A 14,203-nucleotide genomic window follows, 5' to 3' on the forward strand; every position below is an offset into this window, starting at 1 on the left:
TTATTATTCCTATAAAACATGAATGACAATGCCCCAAATTAATTGTGAACATCACTAATTAACTCTGAGATTTTCCTAATTTCATTGAATTGAACTCAGTGACGCAATCAAATTATTCTTATCAAGTTCCCTATATGAACAACATGATAGAGATACATATCAAAGATCATTAAGTTCTATGAAAATCATAAGCATTGACAAGGCATTCATAACTATGAACTGCATGATACTCCTGCCAGGAATTTACTTAACACCATCATGATTAGTGACCTTTACTACTTGTAAATATAAGTTCATAACGATTAGGTGAAATTCCCTTATATTCTAGCATCGAATCACTGCATGCAAACTAAGTGTGCACCCTTAATCAACACACGAGAACAAGTTCTTAATAAAACAGATAAGTAAATTGCATTCATGTTTTATGAAACAATAACTGGATGTAATCAATTCATATAAAATATATGTTCATGGCTTCGAATTCACCTCTAGCTAAAAAGAAATTTAGTTACACATGTTTGTTATAACTAAATAAAAGCAATCTACTTTAAACATTGAAACTAAAACTAAGGATAGAAAGAACCCAGAAAAGCTCCAGCAATGGCAGATTTGACACCCCATCTCCTAGATGGCAGATTTGGCTCCTCCTTTCCTCCCAAGGTTGCGACACACCCCTATTTCTCTATATTTTTTTTGTCTTTTTTTTTTCTTCCCCTGAAAGATGCCACAATAACTTGTATTTATAAGGCTAGGGCACGGCCTACTTTGTGATAGAAAAGGATTGAGTTGTTTGCAGCGTTTTAGGACTCCTTAAATCAAATTAGAAGTGGTTGAATGTGATAAGGAATCTCCCTTGCAGCTGGAGATAAGGTAAGATAGAATAAGGATATGATAGGATAATGTTTGGATAATATGGAATAAGATAAGATAAGACTGGATAAGATAGGATAAGGTTGGATAAGATCTCCTCGTTTTCATCTGATTCCTTGTCTTCCAAGCCTTAATTTAATTCTTCCATATTTGTAGCACATTTTTAGCATTATTTGTCACCAAAAACGTCCATCCATTATGCTCCATACACATGCTATCCAATCCAAGTCCAAAACTGCTCCAAATTGCTCATTTTGACCATTTATTGTCATCTTCACCAATTGAACCTACAATAACACGAAAACAAACTAAATCACTATAATAAATGGAAATTAACTAAGTAAATGCAAAGAAATAAGATAACAAAGTCGCATAAATATGCTCCTATCAGATGAGTATGATGCCACATACTTCTCTTTGATGAAGAATTCATGACAATAGTCTTCTAGTTGCCTCACTTCCATATAATGCATGCACACACATGTTTACATGAAATTCCACTAATTTTCCATTCCATACAACTACAATGACTAGTAGGCATTCGCACAATGTGCCTTTGGGAAATGTCTTGCACTTCATACTCGTCTTTACCTGTATGGATGTGTCTACAACAATGTCTATATGGAGAGAGTAGAAATATGTTTGCAACGACGTCAATAACACCGTTCAAGTATAACACAACTTTGTCGGCAAAATTCCTTTAATCAAAGTATGTTAAAGAAAAACAAAATAATAATAAGACTATTACTTTTGTCTATTTGACATAAGGGTCCATGGAATGTTGTCTTTTACGACCGCCAATCATTGTTTCCAAGTGTGTCATGAAGAATGTCCATCTATTTTTGCATTCTAATTAAACCACTGCCATAACTATTGGAAACAATCCAAAACTGCTATCTAAGCTAACTGCTGTTAATAGTTGGCCTCCAAAAGGCCTTTTCAAGAAGCATCCATCAACTTCAATAAAGGGCCTACATCCATTCACAAAATGATCTCTCACTGATACAAAGAAAACGAAGAAATGCTTGAAGATAGGATACCCCAAGCTTCTGTCAACTTGAATTCTTATCAATATAACATATAACTTACATATCCTATTCGGGAAGATCCATACATCGAATTTCCGATCTGTAAGTTTCTAACATCCTCAAATATTACGTATTATAACGTACCAAAGTTTGGTGACGATCCAACGGTCAGATAGTCGATTGCTATAATAATCAAGCGGCGGACCTTAATGAAACTACGTTCAAATGATGGAAATTCGTCAATCGGACTTCACCAATGGAATCAAGGTATTCAAATTTAGCCTCGGAAGGTCAGGGGACGTCTCGGCCCACACGCCGCCACAGGTGGCGATTGGCAGCCCCAACTCGCTGGAAAATTCAACTATTTCTAAAAATTCTCAAACTTCACAAAAATGAAAATCTCAGTGATTAGAGCAACTTCCATACCTGTGACTAAGGCCAATTTGGTTGGAAAAAGCCCCAATTTCACAAAAACCCACTAGATTCCTAACATGGGTGAACCTCGATTCGTCATCTCCGGTGCTCCAACATCCTAAATCTTGTTTGGGTCTTGTTATTGGGCTCAAGAGGAGCTGGATGTAGGTAATGGTCGACGGAGGGGCTTATAGAAACGACAGATTTTGTCACCGTGGATTGGGACACCCTCGACGCAAGTCTGTCAGGAAACAAGGCCAATTCCTCTTGAATTTAGGTGGAAAACCGAAGAGGGAGTAATGTAATGATGATTGGTGGGGGTGGATTCTCTCAATTCATTGAAAATTTTATGAATTGCGCTCGAAAAACCAACCGAGTCGAGCAGGATTGTCGAGTCAAGGAGGAGCCGGTTCGGTTCCCCTCCTTCTTCTCCTCCCTTGATTCCCTCATTTCTCTCTTCTCTGATTGGTCACCTTCTCATCCCTCCTTTCCTGATTAGTCTAGTTCCTCCCTCATTTCTCTCCTTCATACTCCATCTCCACCGCCCATCTTTTCTGTCTTTAAATCTGGGCCACACACGTGGTTCTCCAGATTAAGCTCGAAAAATCTGGAGCTTTCTAGAAATAATTAATTTACTAAAATTGCCCCTAACTTTAAACGTTAATATCTCATTCGTTATAACTCCAAATCACGATCCATTTGCGCCCATGCGTCCGTAGCGACGAGTACTGCAAGGATACGCCAAAAAAAAAAGAACTTTACGTAACACGACATGGTAGTCAACAAAAGTCAACACTTAACCTTGAAGGGCATTTTTGTAAATTCATTTTTTAAAATTATAAAAATTGTACTAATTGGGGATGGGTTGTTACAATCTACCCTCCTTAAAAAATTTCGTCCCTGAAATTTAAAATAACTTGTTATAAATAAGATACTCAAAAACAGGGAGGACCATATTTATATAAACATAAGAAATCAAGTTGGAGCAGTTGCATAAAAGAGAATGTCATTCCACCGCGATTGGATTGCAATTTTTTTTTCTTTCATGCCTCCAAGCTCATACCATCTTCCTTCCTTAATAATATAGTAGTATAATACTTATATAACTCGAAAGGTTGAAAACACCAATTATTATGTAATAAAATAAGGAAATACTTGTATTGAGTTTAAAACCAAGAATGGAAATAACTCACCCAAAATTTTGTAATAGCAAAAATAAAGTAATTTAAGAATATTTGCACGGAAAATCACAACCCAAAATGAAAATGGACCTAGCCAAGCATTCATTGTGTCACGAACTTCGAGGATGAGTCCGAACCATAGCTAACTAATAATTGTTGCCGTAGATAAGCCATCTTGCCCACTTGCCTAGTGAACCTAACAATTAAGCCATCGATATTACAGTATGCAGCCTGTAATGCCGACCACCCATTGTTGTCTTAATAAGCTAGTGAGAAGTTCTTAAGGATGCCCAAATATCGTTTTTCTTTTCATGTGTGAGTATGCCTAGATCACCCGATTCATGCCTCAATTGTAATATCGTACTATCCCAGAGCACCAAATAAGCACCTAGATGTGTTTCAACGTTCACATTCCCACAACAATGTGACCCTGGAGTGAAGCAGTGGAAATATACGTAGAGGCGAACACATATTGCGAAAAACTTCATTCGTGGCTAATCACTAGAGTTGCTCTCCAAATCGAAGGGTATAAGATCTGCAAGCTTAAATTAGATAAACCACATCTCTGATGACATTCTTCAAATGGCAATTGCAGTTCCAAGCCACACTTGGAAAATTAACGTCATAACCACCAAGCTCATAACCTATGCTCATACCTTGACCAATATCATGTTGAATTACTACTCAATCCTCAAAACTGCTTGGAATTCTTCGTAGTAAATCTGGTAAACTCGCAAGAAGATTATACTCCAATAGTTCCTGCTAGCATCGATATGAAACTGGCGCACACATTTGCCAAGTCGACCTATCGTGAATTCCTCACTGATTGAGCGAGAACCCATGTCTAAAAGGCTAAAAGAATACTCAAGAATTTGAGGGTCAAAACAAGTCCATGAAATCTAGAGTACAAGATATTTGGATTGAATATACAGTTTCGATGTCTGAACACGTGTAAATATTTAACTTAATCATGCGCCAGCAATGAAGGGTTTGGAAGATAACTCATCTTGAACAATAATTTAAGAAGGGTTAATGGACAAAAACTTAAAATTTTCCTTGACTCAAAATTCACAATAGTTTGTTACAGCAATAGGTCCAGGAATAATAAATCACCAATGGTGACAATTTGCTCGACAGAATGCTGATTAGGTGATTTAAGGACTAACGGTCTAGACTGAAAGTTTTGAAGTCTAAGTGATCCTCCTGGGCAATTTATCAACATCAGACATGATATGGGAAATAGACAAGTGATTCAAAATCAACTAAAATACCTTTAATACCAAGAGGTGAAATTGAGCTAACAAGGTTTCTTTATGATCAAAAAGTAATATCACAAAAGTATTAGAGTTATCAGGGACCAAATGTGATTTTTTCCAAGATGTTCTTCCATCAAGTGCTACCACTCTAGTACCATCGTTACATGAGACATTTCTAAAGTCTTGACAAAAGTAGACTTCGCAAGAATTCAAATAGGTGGTATTCTAACGGATACTGCCAAGAAATCAAAACTATTTCAGATTTCCGACCTTGAAAGGTTTAATAATGATGGCTGGAGGATAAGGATGGAATTGGTTGGCAAAGTCTCTAATAATACACAATTACCAATACATTAGCCCTGCTTTAGACCATCAACTTGCCTCAAGTCTACATCTTTCCTTGGTAGGGAATTTCTTTGCTTTAAGTCTCAGGGCATTCACCCAAGTGCTCTTTTAGGACGTCGACAAGTCGACAAAACTACCCAAAACTTAGGAAAAGCTAACACATTTTTCGTATTCGACGAGGTGGCAAAATTCAAAAATTATGTCCAAGAACCGAAAATGTTGACATCACGCGTGTGATAAACACAATACTACCCAACTTATGCTCTAATACCAAACTGACACACCCCAACCTGGAATGTCCACTAGAACTCTGAATCGAGTTGTGCTAGTCGACACCTGGAAGGTGACAAAGCCATAAAGTATAGTGATGTGGAAAATGTGAATAAATTTAAACATAAAGTGCCCAAAGATAAGAGTGCACTGTGAGTGGAAATGAACCCATTTCACACGTGACATCAGAGCACAAGTAAAGTACAATAGTGTGGGTAAGGATGATACCCTCAGAGGTAGCCACCTATATTGAGATTAGCCACAAATCCTCGTCGATACGAACTTTCAATAGCTAAAACCTGGAGGGGAGCAAAAATAAGGGTGAGTGGGCCTGAAGATAAAGTTTTTAATAAAAACCTTTTGAAAATGTTATAACCCCTCGCCATAAATGCCGTATAATTTTCCAGAAAATAATAATACATATGTATATAGAAATCATGCTCGAGAGTAGTGAAAACCAAGTATATGCCATGTCAAGTATCTCAGCAATGAAATAAGTAAGTCAGGTGAAATAAATCAATGTAAAATAATATGTCAGCCGGAGTAACCTAACGTAACATGTACGGCTGAACCTAGAGCTCATTAAATATGCCTGCACACGAGTCGGAACCACCTATTGTGGTCTGTACGACAAGTTTGTGTATAAATAAGTACGCTCAAGTGCTACGATCATGTGAAGGCTGTATGAATAATCGCGGGTCACCTACGAGTCGGAACCACCTATTGTGGTCTGTACGATAGGCTGTGCACTAAACTTGGATCCAAGGTGAGCGTGCGGTGCGAGGGGTGAACATCAGGTGAAGGACTGTGCCCTGGCCACAGGCAGGAGCACTAACACCAAGGTGCAGGATAATGAGCTCTACATGCTTCTACGTATAACCATAACCAATGCAACCACTAACATCATACAATACTAACCTGAAACTTACCTGGCCTCTACAGCGTCATACAATAGTATGTATATACACACCAATGCATATAATAAAATGAAATGCAAGCATGACATGGCACTGAAAAACGTAATTCCATTTAAAACCATTTATGGGAAAATGAAAAACATATATACGTATATATAGAAAACCAAAAGCCCACTCACCTGGAGGCTGCGCTACAACTCCCTGGCACAACATCAAGGCGTCATGAACGATTGGTGCCTAGAACAATTATCAAATCATGTCTTAGAATTCTTATCAATATAACATATAACTTACATATCCTATTTGGGAAGATCTGCACATCGGATTTATGATCTGTAAGTTTCTAACATCCTCAAATATTATGTATTATAACGTATCATAGTTTGGTGATGATCCAACGGTCGAATTGTCAATTACTATAATAATCAAGCGGCGGACCTTAATGAAACTACGTTGAAATGACGGAAATTCATCAATCGGACTTCGCCAACGGAATCAGGTATTCAAATTTATCCTTGGAAGGTCAGAAGACGTCTCGGCCCACCCGCCGCCGCAAGCACCGCCACAGGTGGCTGTTGGCTGCCCTAACTCGCCGGAAAATTCAACTATTTCTAAAAATTCTCAAACTTTATAGAAATGAAGATCTCAGTGATTAGAGCAACTTCCATACCTGTGACTAAGGCCAATTTGGCCGGGAAAAGCCCAATTTTCACTAAAACCCACAGGATTCCTAAAATGGGTGAACCTCAATTCTTCCTCTCCGGTACTCCGACGTCCCAAATCTTGTTTGGGTCTTGTTACTGGGCTCAAGAGGAGCTGGAGGATGGTAGTGGTCGACGAAAGGGCTTACAGAAACGACGGATTCCACTGCCGTGGCTCGGAACACCCTCGACGCAAGTCCGTCGGGAAACAGGGCCAATTCCTCTCAAATTTAGGTGGAAAATCGAAGAATGAGTAATGTAATGATGATTGGTGAGGGTGGATTCTCTCAATTCATCGGAAATTTGATGAATTACGCTGGAAAAACTAACCGGGTCGAGCAGGCTTGTAGGGTCAAGGGGGAACCAGTTCGGTTCCCCTCATTCTTCTCCTCCTTCCATTCCCTCATTTCTCTCTTCTCTGATATGTCACCCTCTCATCTCTCATTTCCTGATTGGTCCGGTTCCTCCCTCCTTTCTCTCCTTAATACTTCATCTCCACCGCCCATCTATTCTGTCTTTAAATCGAGGCCCCACACGTGGCTCTCCAGATTAAGCTCCAAAAATCTAGAGCTTTCTGGAAATAATTAATTTACTAAAATGTCCCTGACTTTAAATGTTAATATCTTCTTCGTTATAACTCCAAATCACGATCCGTTTGTGCCCACACATCTGTAGCGACGAGTACTACAAAGATACGCCAAGAAAATGAACCTTACGTGACACAACACGGCAGTCAACAAAAATCAACACTTTGCCTTGAAGGGCATTTTTGTAAATTCCTTTTAAAAGTATAAAAATCATACTAATTGGGGACGGTTGTTACAGTTGTAGTCGGCAGGTCAGGTCTTTTTAAAGGTTGAACTTCGCGTGGAGTAAATGTGGGGTCTTGCTAATTTAATAAGGAGATTCTTGTCAATTACCAATGAAAGTTCACATGTCAACTTCATAATTTTTTGAATTATTTTTTGCTATCCATGAACTACAAGTTCAATTACATGATCTATTTGTTTAAGTGAACACCCATAACTAGTTTTGTGACCAAATATTGCTAACTAGTTAAAACTAGCTCTTTGATGCTAGTTCATGTGGTCGTCTTCCATGCAGGTGAAAACTTATGAGAAATATTATGGAGCACTCTCAAATTATGGAATGAAATACAGTCGAACTATTGCCAACATGTGCAATGATGGGATTATACCATGGAGCAAAGGACCGCAGCATCAGCTCAAACTTGTTCTTAGACTTGAAAAGAAAACAAAAAGATTGTTCTCATATGTCCTAATAGTTTAACTTTTTCCTAAATAATTTAAAAGTATTTTTTTGTATTTCAGAAAAAGTTAGTGCACTGCCTTGTTTGCCAACTCCGATCTTAAGCTCAATATTGTTTCCTTTTTGATGAACACCTTCAAACCTTCCGTACGACTGTGTGTTTGAAAGTGTTTTTAAAATGAATAAAAACGTTTTTTATGAAAGCATTTTTTAGATAATTTTTAGTAAAATTGCAATTAATTAAATCTTAAAAAACACATATAACTGGTGTTTCTATTAAAAAGCACTTCAAGTGTTCTTGGAATACAAAAACTCTTTCACCAAAAAAAAATTTTAATCATTTTTGTCACATCCCGGCGCGGACCCCCACCACATCCTAGACTCAACTCTACTGTAGCACGATATTGTCTGCTTTGGGCCCCAACCACACCCTCACGGTTTTGTTTCTGTGACATTTTTGTCACATCCCAGCGCGGACCCCCACCACATCCTAGACTCAACTCCACTGTAGCACGATATTGTCTGCTTTGGGCCCCGACCACACCCTCACAGTTTTGTTTCTGGGAACTCACACGAGAACGTCCCAGTGGGTCACCCATCCTAGAATTCCTCTCGCGCAAACTCGCTTAACTTCGGAGTTCCTACGGAACTCGAAGCCGATGAGCTCCCAAAATGCCTTATACTAAGTAAAGATAAGAATATACATATAAGGCTTATAAGATCCACTCCTCTGGACGAGGTGGGATGTTACAATTTTAAAAGCACTTTCAAGCATTTTGTATATTAGAACTTATTAAGAGTTCATGACATAAAAGTTGTATCTTAAGGCTTCAAGAGAGTAAGAAACAATAGAATTCATGATTGACAAATATAATAAATTCAATACCAATTGGTCGTCTTATACTCTTGGAATTCTAGAATCAAAATCACAATAACGAAATCGAAATATTAGAAAAATACACACAAACTAATTAGAAGCGTAGTCTTCTCTTACATACCTCAAAGGGCAGTGAATACACACAAGTATATGATCCCATATCTTTAACCATCTCTTCAATCAAGTCTTTGCAAATGTGGTCCTGCAAAGCCAGCCCTATTCTTCCAATCTCTCTCTTCTCTCCCCAAGCAATGTCCCTGCACACTTCCGCTACACTCTCTACCATGGCTTTGCTATTCCACAATGGTGTCGATGGTGCTTCTACGTTGTGGCTCTTATAAAGTACTGATTCCGTTGTGATTTTGTCAATCATAATTGGATTCAAAAAGTCCTCTTCTCCTGGTCTCTTCCTTAGTTGAGGTTGTGCCGCTGCTCGTCCTATACATCCAAATAAGAATAAAATTGTATATTGTTTACATAACGAAAAATTTAAGGCACAAAGAGCACACGTTATTAAAATAAAAAATATAAAAAAACCTTCCGCTCGCGCTACTTGCGCCATGTGGAAACACACAATGCATATGCTAGTTACAAAATGCATGATGGCCTCAACCAGCCCGTCCCCATGCGCAGTTCACGCTATGCTGAGGCTGCCAGACGCAGCTTTAAGCATTCACTTTTCTCTTTCTTTCTATTTTTCTTTTGGTTTGGTTAGAGGGGGTCAAAACTTGAAGCATACACTAGTTCATACAAAGTGGTCATGGAACCCACACACTACCAAAAAAAAAAAGGGTTTTTCCAGGTAAGCCATTAGGCTTTTTCTTCCTTTCTTTCTGTAAATTTGTCCTTCTCTCCTTTTGCTTTTGATCATCTTTGACTACATTAGGAAGGAATTTCAAAAAATTGTGGTCCATACAAATTAAGCTTTCTTAATTTATACCATAGTTTTTTTTTTTTTTTTTAAATAAACGACATTATCTACATTAAGAGGGTGGAGGAGTGGGTTAAGCCTCACAATAGGTTAGTAATAATATGGTTTAAATTCGCCTTTGGCGAGAATCAAATCTAAAACCTCTCACTTACAAATGAAGAGAAATATCACTAGATTGTAGTACTAAATGACATTACTATAGTTCTTAGAGTTATACAAATCCCATATTATTTATTTTTGTATTGTGCTTGGTCAACAGACGAAAATTCTAGTTGGATTCTTTTACTATTTGCAATAATATTGAGTTGACAATATTCAACTCAATATTATTGCAAATAGTAAGCAATTGAGAGATGAAATTAGTTTGTCTCCCACTAGTATGCATATGATTATGATGGTGCATGATGCATTCACTTGGAATCCTAATTCCCAAGTCTTGGTGGTGCAGATTGGAACATTCACTTTACTCGAAAAAAGCATCGAGTCCCCTCCACTAGGGTTAGGGTATGCAATCTCTGAACTGCCGATTGATATTCTTCTATTGGTTTCTACTTAATTAACATAATTAGGATTAACGATATGCTTTACCACGGATGAAATTAAATTCCCAAAAATGTTTATAAGTTTTACTTTTCTACTATTGAATATAACTGAGGACTTTCTCTTCCCCAAACTAAGGGAAGTATTGTCCTACACTTTAAACGCTAGGTATTGAGATATGCAGAAAAAAATTAAGAAAGATAACTAATAAAAGACTGAGATGCTGATGAATGACTCAACTAATATACAAGGTTAAGATTAAAATTTTAAGAATAATGCTTGTGTTTTTTCCACAAAGAACCTACTTGTCCCTTCACTTGCGATTTACGCATCTTTACCATATGAAGATCATAATCAAAATCATTCATTCACTTAATCATTGTGTAAAGACCATTTATGCAAAAAAAAAAAAAAAAAAAAAAAATCATTCAATTTGGAGATCTTTTAACCATTCATATACATCAAACAAATTGACGGTTTATCATGAAGATGCTACTCATAACCTAAATTGTTGATTGGTTTAACATGTATGGATGACTAAATATCCAAATTGAATTATTTCTGCAGATAGGATATTAGATAATAATAGAGAATGAACAATTCCAATTATAATGCTCGTACGGTGAAGATAAGTAAATCGTACGTGGAGAAACAAGTAAGTTCTCTACAGGTAACACAAACATTATCCAAAATGTAAGCAAAAGCAAAAGGTAAAGAAAAAGTTGTCGTAAGGAAGAAAAGAGTGAACATGGTGCTTACCGTAATTTAATACTTGTTTTCTGTAGTGGTGGTGGTTGCTGAAAGGCGAATGAGCGAACTCGTCAAGCACAGACACCGGACTCGGCTGCTCACTAGTAAGCTCCATACACTTAAAATTTGCACCATAGAACCGTTTCTTATTGTCATCAACGGCGGCCTCCATTCTCTTCACCATGGTGGGTGATCGGAGAGTTTCAGCAGCCCGGACACTGTCTATGATCTTCTTTAGGGCCTTCAAATCTTCATCACATTTCTCTAGTGCTCCCAGAAGCTGCTGCCTCTTGTTGATGGACATGGACTCCTGCATTGGCATCTTTGACATTATCTGCGGAGCCTGCTCCAACCCCATCAGCCGAGCAACTAGAGCAGGTGGGGTTCTGGAGTTCTCAGCGGGCGAATCCAGGGAGCTAAACCGCCGGATCTCTGCTGGCAGGGTCGGGCTTCTTGGCACGTTATTGCTTGAGAATCTCCCAATATAAATGGACTTGTCTTCATGTTTGGTTTCAGCTAGTTTGGCGGGTGCGGAACCTTTGATTAGTGCTATCGAGGATTTTGATCTTGTAGAAGAGGAACCAACCCCATTCCTCTCTTGCCTTTTCCCTGAAAATATAATTTAACAAAATATTAATCAATGGACAGCAAAAGGGAGAGATAGATGTACAAAATATATAGATACAGAAGAAATGAAATAGTAAAGAAAGAGACCAAAAGTGAGGAATTTGCGGGAAGAGTGGTGTTTAGAGAAAAGGTGGAAGATGCCGGACATGCAGCCGACGGTCTTGGCGTTGAGATTTTCTGTCGGGCAATTTTCACGGCGCGAAGATGCTGACCGCAGACTAGTATCCTGTCGTCTCATCATCGACGATTTCTCTTCTCCCCTGGGCCTGTGCGTGATGAGGATGTGTGAGAGACAAATTGTTTCAGGATTATAAAAGGAGAGAGTGATCGAATGATGTTTCTCACTTTAGACTGGAAAATAGACCAGCAAGCAGCTGGCACATGCGCGTAACGGTAATATATATATTAGGGGCTTGCAAGGTAAGGAAGAAAAAGTACAATTAACCTTTTAGCATGCAGTTTTTCAGTATTCCTATCTTGTTAGTTTGAGTTGTTTAATTTTAGGATTTTTATCACAAATGATCCTTGATATTGACATGTTCTTCATTTTTTTTTTATCTCATCAATCAATGTCGTCTTTGAAATTGATTGTCCCAAATCAATTTGATTCTTCTGTTAGGATTCTGTCAGTAGGGGAGTTTAGGGGAAGAAACTTAGTCATAGATCTTGTATTATATTTTCATTTGCAAATCTTAGCAGTATATAACGTTGTTTCACTCTCTATATTTGTAGTGTTGTAACTAGTCACAGTGTGACAAAACTTGAACTACAAACTTAGTCACACTTTGACTCGTTACTGTACTACAAAATATAGAGTGGAACAATTTGATAAACTGCTATGATATGCAATTGCAATGAATAGCAGATCTTGATTAGGTTCCTACAAGGCCAGTCATTCAGAAACACACAACATCTGAATCCAAACAGTTATAGGATGCAAACTCACACGCCATACATAGTAAACTTCTCAAACAAGCATTGAGAGCTACTAGGAGGGCTAAGGTGGGCTATAGCCCAAGGGAAGTTTTGGGGAATAAACAAATAGAACCTCTCTATATATATTTATGGATTTATGCATCCTATATGATTATAGCCTAGGGAAAGTTTTGACTCTTTTTTAATACAACCATATATATGTTTTGGAGAAGTCTAAAATATGGGTCATATATAATATCATAAATATATTGTTGTGAATGTGATTCTAGCACATGTGTAATTGTGTAAATCATTAGTAGATTGTATTTAGGATACTAAAAGATCATTTTCCTTGTAGGATTGTATTACTTGGAAGGCATGTAAGCCTCATTGGTTTACTATAAATAAAGGCACAAGGTATGGAGAAGAACACACTTGATCTCTCTCCTTCTCTCTATGTCGTATCCTTTTCGATCCGTTTTCTCTTTATTGGACCATCAATCCAAATAAAATTTTTGGGCCAATAGCCCCAATATTTTTTTGGCCATGTTTTTAGGCCTAAATTAGACAGCCCATCCAATTTTGAATTGATCTTTTCTGTTTTTTCTTCGGCATTATTTATTTTAGCTTCCATGAAACAATTGCCTCATTTAATGGAAGTTGTTTTTCACTTTTTCTTTCTTGGCCCAATATTAGGTATGGGTTCTGTCAACCCACCCTATTTCCACGAGTCACAGGCTAGCCACTTAAAATAATAATTTATTTTTTTACCTGAAGCTTCATATTTTTTAGATACGTTCCTTAAACTTTTACACAAGGGGTCCCGAAGCAATCCACTGTCATTATATTTGTTTTCTATTGCTTTATATATTGTGTTTGGTTGTAGGTATTATGAACCTGAAGTTCATACTCCTAAACCTGAAGTTTCAAAAAGGTGTCATAGAAGCCTGAAGTTTCCTAGCACTCACCACTCATGTTGAGACCCAAAGTTCTCCACGATTAATCTGTTTAAACCAAATAATGTATTAGAACCTGAATGTAGTAACTTTGATGCTTATAGAGATTTTAGTTCCTATAGCACAAATCACAATCTTGTTCCCTCCATTACGCGAATTGTCAAATTGTAACAAGGTCAATACACTAACTTGGAAATTTATAACAGAAACTATTTTATGTGGATAGAAGATGTGAAGCTCCACTTGACTAAGTAAATTTGCAAAATCAATGAAGCCAATAATGGCGTGAAAGAGCTAAATAAGCATCCGCAATGATCTTCATTCGAAGATTTATGATGAAGCATTTCAAATGAAAG

At 37.6% G+C, this 14,203-nt stretch overlaps 1 protein-coding gene across 1 annotated transcript; it reads right to left on the reverse strand.

The window, feature by feature from the left end:
- Nucleotides 1–9,112: 9,112 nt before the first annotated feature.
- On the reverse strand, nt 9,113–12,354 carry LOC137744184 (uncharacterized). Its single transcript, XM_068484049.2, has 3 exons — nt 12,064–12,354; nt 11,359–11,958; nt 9,113–9,566 (listed from the first exon to the last, which is right to left on the reverse strand). The coding sequence occupies exons 1-3, from the start codon at nt 12,215–12,217 to the stop codon at nt 9,223–9,225; spliced, it is 1,098 nt and encodes a 365-aa protein (XP_068340150.2). The 5' UTR covers nt 12,218–12,354; the 3' UTR covers nt 9,113–9,222.
- Between the last annotated feature and the right edge of the window lie 1,849 nt (nt 12,355–14,203).

This window comes from Pyrus communis, chromosome 12 (genome assembly GCF_041283825.1).
Source record: "Pyrus communis isolate YQ-2024b chromosome 12, ASM4128382v1, whole genome shotgun sequence".
Taxonomy (NCBI): Eukaryota; Viridiplantae; Streptophyta; class Magnoliopsida; order Rosales; family Rosaceae; genus Pyrus; species Pyrus communis.

Coding starts and splice junctions, on each gene's coding strand:
- LOC137744184 (XM_068484049.2), bottom strand. CDS start 12,217: ATGATGAGACGACAGGATACTAGTCTGCGGTCAGCATCTTCGCGCCGT. Junction 11,959..12,063: donor CCGCAAATTCCTCACTTTTG/GTCTCTTTCTTT, acceptor TTATATTTTCAG/GGAAAAGGCAAGAGAGGAAT. Junction 9,567..11,358: donor AAAACAAGTATTAAATTACG/GTAAGCACCATG, acceptor TTGGATGTATAG/GACGAGCAGCGGCACAACCT.